This window comes from Cibotium barometz, chromosome 14, assembly GCF_041138505.1.
Source record: "Cibotium barometz isolate CiBa-2024 chromosome 14, ASM4113850v1, whole genome shotgun sequence".
Taxonomy (NCBI): Eukaryota; Viridiplantae; Streptophyta; class Polypodiopsida; order Cyatheales; family Cibotiaceae; genus Cibotium; species Cibotium barometz.
Window position 1 is genome coordinate 42,851,512 of NC_141059.1, and position 6,460 is coordinate 42,857,971.

Sequence of the window (6,460 nt, forward strand, 5' to 3'; positions counted from 1 at the left end):
ACTCAAAGGACGAGAGTTTTTAAAAACTCACGTGAGGGAAAAAGCTGAGAGGGAGATTCGTCTTACCAGTGTGGGTGGTAACTACTAATTAACCTGGTGCTGCTGCTGGCTATAAAATACGCCCAAGCTCGGAACCAACAAGCCCACTCGCTCTACTGGTAGACGAGGTTTGATTTCTTCCACACTCCTTCACCTACAAATTCACAATCCTCTCTCTCTCTCTCTCTCTCTCTCTCTCTCTCTCACACACACACACACACACACACACGCACACACACACACACACACACACACACTCCCCTCTCTCACACACACCACTGCTCACATTTTTTTTTCAAAAAAAGCAGGGATTTTGTATTAGAAAAAGAAAAGGGACTGACGATTACATAGCAGATACGGGCTGTGCCCTTTCAAAAAGAACCATACTGATCTAGGGGTTACATGATTACAAGGGCATGCACACATGGGTATACAGAACAGTTGCAAGCTCTCGGGGGCCTGTTGGGGTGTACAGCATTCTCATCGTCATCCACCTTATTGTAAATATCGATGATCTCCAGCAGGTGCTCAGTGAGTATTCTGTCCTTCTCGCGGATATCATGGATGTCATGTTCCAACTCTTCATCCCACCTGACATAGAGGATGCTGTCCGTCTTGTGCAGCATGTCCATGTTGTTGCATGCGTGTTTGCTTTTCTTGAGGAAGTCTCTTCTTTTGTGGATCTCCTTCTTCCTTGCAGAGTTTGCATTCTTCATCTATAGAAACAGTTCATGTTGCAGCATTGTTAGTACTGGAGGGGATGATTGAAATAACACGGCATTCCTGGCACACCAAATAAACCATAAAAACTCTGCTCTAATACAGTTCCAGAGGGGGGTTGAGCATCCAATGGAATCCCCTAAAAGGAGTTGTTTCCACGAGAGGGGTCTCGGGTGGATGCATTCAATGAGTTTGTTGAGGATTGATAGGATAGGGTTATTAAATCTGCATTGGAGAAATAGGTGTAGTAGGGACTCCCCCTCCCTTTTGCACCGTGGGCAAAGGCCAGATCCTTTCCCTATTTTGCAAGCTCTCTCCTGTGTCCATAGCCCCCTGTGCAAGATTAACCACAAGAGGCATGCCTTTTTGGGTTGGATTAGAGGGGACCACAGACATTTGAACTTGAAGGTCCATTGGCGTCTGTCGAGGAGCACCTCCCACTTGGCATTAAGCTTGACATGCAGCGGGGGGCTAACAATGTCTTTAGGGATGGGGAGCAGATTTTTGCCCGTCGCCCACACGATCGCCTTCGGGTGGATAGGGGAAAAGATACCAATCTTCCAAGTGATGTCCACATCCCATTCCGCCATTCTCTGCTCAATCAGCCCTATGTCCACTCTATTCAGCTTAAATCGGTTCCTGATTTCCTCCCTGGATGCCCAGTCCTGTTTCCCTTTGTCCCACAAATCCGCCCAGGTTCGGATACCCTTTTTGTGCAGTTTCAGGGCTTGGTGAAGATTTTCTTCAGTAACTCTAGGGATTTCCAGCCATGGCCACCAGACAGAGTCATTTTGTCTGAGACCTGCATCCCTATGTTGACGGGGGTTAGGGCGGAGCTTACCTTTAAACCTGTTCCACGCTTTCCATAAGGATAGCGTTAGTACTGCACTGCCCACTGCTCTGATCGGATGAGGGCTGAAGAAGATAGTCACCGTAGGAAGATTGGTCCATTTTGCCTTTCCTAGTAGTTTGAATCTGTGCAGATGTCTTGTGATAAGCTTCGCCCAATCTTTCTCTGGGAGAAGAATCCTCTGATGATCCATTTACTGGCCAGCCTGTCAGCCAGTTCAGAGATGTCATGAATTCCAAGGCCCCCTTTCTCTTTTGCCAGAGTGCAGTATGACCATTGAACTTTGGGGATTTTCTTTCCCATGGGATGTCCCGACCAGAGAAAGGTGCTGCAAATCTGTTGTATAGACCTGAGTGCCTGATCTGGGGGTCTCCAGCATGCCAAGAAGAAAAGGGTAGCCGGGATAATATAGTGATTGATTGCAAGGATTCTTCCAGCGAACGATAGGGTGGTTTTCTCCCATCTGTTGAGTTTGGCGGACAGCTTGGACATTACCCATTCCCACCTCTGGTGCATTGAGACCTTGAACCCCATCAGTATACCTAGTAATCTGAAGATCTCCCCGTCTTGGATGAGTTGACATCCTTGCTTCACAATCCACTCGGGGGTCGGGCGCCCCTTGGACTTGATACCCATTTTTTGGTGATTGATCAGAGATCCTGACGCTGTGCAGAAGAGTTGTAGGCAGAGCCAAAACTCTTTTAAAGAAGCCTCCTTACTGGCCACCAGGGCATTGGTATCATCGGCGAAGAGCTGTAGGCACATCTGTCTGTGGGAGTTGGGGAGTTGTATCCCTTCCATTCTCTTTAGTCTGATTCTATCTTCAACAAGCCAGGACAGCCCGTCTCTGTGGCTATAGCGTATAGAAGGGGGGCTAATGGGCAGCCTTGTCTGATCGATCTGTTGAGACAAAGGGGCCTTGAGAGTTCACCATTGATTGACACTTTTGCCCGGGCATTCCCAATGAGCGTTAGGATCTGTCTGATAAAATTCTCTTTGAACCCAGTGCATTGGAGGGTCAGCCTGACGTAATCCCATTCTAGACGATCATAAGCTTTGTCAAAGTCGATTTTAATGAAGCAGTAGTCCTGCTCTGATTCCTCTGCAAATTCTATGCCCTCCCATAGGCTGATTATGGCATCAAGGATGTAACGCCCTTTTATGAAACCCTTCTGTTCCTATCTCACCCAGTTATGCAGGTGTTTGGTGAGCCTAAGAGCGAGCGCTTTTGCAAATACCTTGTAAGCTGTATTAAGCATTGTTATCGGTCTCCAGTTGCCTAGCTCCTCTTTGTCCCTCTTTTGTGAATAAGTTTCACTACTCCTGTATTAATAGTTAGGGGCAGAGCTTGGAAACGCAAGGCTTCATCCCAAATGAGCTTGAGCGGGGTTAAAAGGCTTGATTTAAAGATCTTGAAGAATTCAGCTGGTAGGCCGTCCAGCCCCGGACTTTTGTGATTCTTCAATGTGTCAATGGCTTTGCTCAGTTCATCAGTAGAGAGGACAGCCTCCAGGTTGTTAGCCAGATGTAACGGGACCGATGGTTTCCAAACTCTTTTAATTTCTTGTTAAGCCTGCCATTTGGCTGGGGAGACACTCCCAGGGGGGCTGAATATTTGGCTAAAGTATTGATGGGCTATCTCCAGATTTTCTTGCTCGGATATTGCAATAGAGCCATTGATTTTCTCAGGGGGGAATAAAGTCCTGCGCGTTCTTCTTCTTAAGTAGCTTGAACATTTCTTTCACGGGTCTATCCACTTTATTTACCCACACCAGCTTCTAAAGAACAGTTTAAGGTGCTCTCCTTCAATCAGTTCCTCTTTGTGGAGGGCATGTCTGAGTTGCAGTACATGTTCCCTCTGGCTCGGGGAGGGGTTTACACACTCTTCCAGCACTTTCAGCTTGTCATACGTGTGTTCTCTTCTCTTCCTCCTAATGATGGAGACTTCCTTCCTGGTGTCTATTAGCATTCTTTGAGTTTGCTTGACAGCTGCCGACCATGATCTAGCAGGGCGGTTCCCCTTGAAAGCTTCCTCCCAGATATGTTTGATTTGGGTCTACACGCAGGGTAGGTCAAATAGCTTTGGGTCGGTATGGAACTAGCTACTTCTAATCTTGTTATCCTTGTCATCTAGCAGCACAACCAGTGGGTAGTGGTCCGATAGACATGTAGAGCTATCCACATTCGCTTTGCACCTCAGGAACCTATTTCCTACTTCGGAGGAAATATAGCATCTATCTAATCTATCTAATATAGCATCTATCTAATCTTAGAGAATTAACCGTGGGTGGTTTAATTGATCAGGTCCCCGATTGGGCTGTGAAGAATAAGGAGATCTTTCTATCAGCTCGTCGAAAACGCGTTCCACCTCCCGCGAGTCGAACGCTGAAGAGGTGACTGCTTACAATACGTGGCATAATTGATATAAGAGAAGAAGAAGATGGGTGTGTGTATAACGTGTACGTGAATGTGATATGACAGGACACCGCTGCCCTGGTCTTTGGCCGATGCGCAGATAGAGGGTGCAATGAGCATGGCAGTGTTGGCTGCGGATACGCCGAATGGGATTCAGCCGCCCACAAGTCCCCCAGGAGCCGATTATTTCAGAGACGTAGCCAATCATCCGGACGTCCTCTCGACCATCATCAGCACTGCCCGAGCCAATGTGGGTTTTGTTCCAGGTCTCACTGGCGCAAACCTCACTGATGCGGAAGCAAACGAGTACTTGCAAAAATTCAATGACTTTGTAGAGGAGCTTGACCTGTGCGTATAAATTTTTGTGTACACACTTCGCTTTTGCTTTTGAAGAAATTATTCACCCATGATCCTCGGTCGTATGACATGTAGCTAATTGCCTCCAACAGGTACTATGCTTATGTGGACATGACTGGCGGGAGCACCCAGACAGTACAAAACAACAGTATTGACTGCCAGTCCATGCTGAGCACCATTGTTATCTATAGCACTCATAGACACGGTTAGCCTAGCCCATGCCTAAAAAGGTAGGACCACACATTTTTTCTTAATTAAACACTAGTTTGGTATTAGGACATAAAAGTGTCTTAGAGGGCACTTTTATGTTATGCTTTGTAGCCATCTTTCAAGATTTGATTTAGCACATTGGGATATCATTTTATATGTTTAGGAATTGAAATAGTTAACTTATATGCTGAAAAGAATTTGGATTTTTTTTGAATGACAACAAAGATTATTAAATTTAAGTTTAAAAACAGATCTTTATAGTTAAAATTGTGAAAAAAATCAAGGCCGCTTTTTTTTTCTTCTAAAACAGAGAGGAGGGATTATATTATAACATAACGGAATACAAAAAGCTTTTTAAACAGAGAAGCATAACTCTTAGCGGATAGATCTTTTCAAAGCTACAAGTTTTGAAATTTTCCCTATAATTGATTCATCCCTCTAGTTGATGATTCGTATCTCTTTTTCCATGCTTGATTCAACTGGGAGTGGGTGAGCTTGTCGAATTTCTTGTTGGTTCTACTCACTGATTCTTGGTGCTTGCGTTGTAGCTTCTTCATTGTTATCTCTTTGTCCAATTCCAGGGCTGTCTTCTTGGTGCTGATATAGAAGCTCTGTCCATGTTTGTAAGCATATGTAGCTGCAGACATAGATAGCTGCTTAAGGTATGAACCGGGTCCTTGTGCAAGGCCTCAAATACAAATGCATTTCTGGATAACCAAATAGACCATAAAAAACAAGCTCTTATTAAGGACCATAAATGAGAAGAGCATCCTAGAGATTCGCCCAAAAGAACTTGAGTCCATGATAGAGTTATCCTGACTAAAGAAAGGCATTCCTGTAGCAACTCACGTGCATGAGTATTAGCTGAACAGGACCAAAAAAGATGGGTAACTATTTTTGGGTGCCTCCGACATATGGGGAAGACACTTTGACCTATTCCCAGCTTCGATGCCCTTTCATTAGTCCATACTGCATGGTGGAGAATCAGCCACACAGGAGGCAAGAGAATTTTGGGGGGATTAAGCTGGACCATATATTTTTGAACCTCTTATTCCATGTTTTCCTGTCCCATAGAATATTCCATCTCCGATTTAGCTTTATATAAGTTGGGGTAGGGTCGATTGACTTTGGAATAGGGAGGAGTGGCTCACCTTTGCTCCACGAGAATGATTTTTTGTAAACTTTACCTTTGCTCATCAAAAGATGAGTGTTATGCTCTTCCCATAGGTCCATTGTTGCCTGCAACAATGATTGATTCTGTACTTGTTGCATAGCTCCTCCTGTGTAAGCCATCTGCTATCTGTTGGATGCCTCATATCATCCCAAACTTGTAACCCTTTTTTGGACATAGAGAGAGCTAGTTTGACCTGTTGAGGTTGAATAGGAGGGAGGTTGATTTCTGGCCACCAAATTGAGTCGTTGGACTCCATGAGCCCATCTTGGGTTAGGATTTAGCCGTGTTACCTTTTAGGGTGTTCCAGGCTCTCCAAAGGCTCTTTAGGAGGGAGCTACCTTTGGGTTTAATCTGGAAGGGGCTGAACCAAAGAGTGGTCTGGAGGGAGGTTTTTCCACACAGGGTAATCCTTTAGAGAGAATTTCTCCAAATCTCTGTTTAAGAGAATTGCCCAATCTTCATTGGGATCCTTCTAGTTTCTTACTAACCATTTGGCAGCCAATCTGTTAGCCATTTTAGTTATGTTGATGATACCCAATCCACCTTTCTCCTTTGGGAGAGAACATATCTTCCAGCTTACTTTTGGGATTTTTGTCTTCAAAGGGTCCCCAGTGTTGAGAGTCTTGATATCCCAAGCTCATCTACATCTTCATCGGCAGTACATCATGAGCTTGAGAGGGGCTGTTGAGATTCAA

The 6,460-nt window shown here is 45.0% G+C and overlaps 1 protein-coding gene across 1 annotated transcript; it reads left to right on the forward strand.

The window, feature by feature from the left end:
* The first annotated feature begins 3,440 nt into the window (after positions 1-3,440).
* Positions 3,441-4,633, forward strand: LOC147632043 (uncharacterized). Its single transcript, XM_086807991.1, has 5 exons — positions 3,441-3,519; positions 3,599-3,695; positions 3,883-4,002; positions 4,091-4,372; positions 4,474-4,633. Exons 1-5 carry the CDS (start codon positions 3,441-3,443, stop codon positions 4,589-4,591), a joined length of 696 nt encoding a protein of 231 aa, XP_086664117.1. The 3' UTR covers positions 4,592-4,633.
* The last annotated feature ends 1,827 nt before the right edge of the window (positions 4,634-6,460 follow it).

Bases quoted from the DNA above. Each gene is read 5' to 3' on its own strand.
- LOC147632043 (XM_086807991.1), top strand. From the start codon at position 3,441: ATGTCTGAGTTGCAGTACATGTTCCCTCTGGCTCGGGGAGGGGTTTAC. The intron at 3,696-3,882 runs GTCGGTATGGAA...ATCTAATCTTAG, and splicing joins GGTAGGTCAAATAGCTTTGG to AGAATTAACCGTGGGTGGTT. The intron at 4,373-4,473 runs GTGCGTATAAAT...TGCCTCCAACAG, and splicing joins TTTGTAGAGGAGCTTGACCT to GTACTATGCTTATGTGGACA.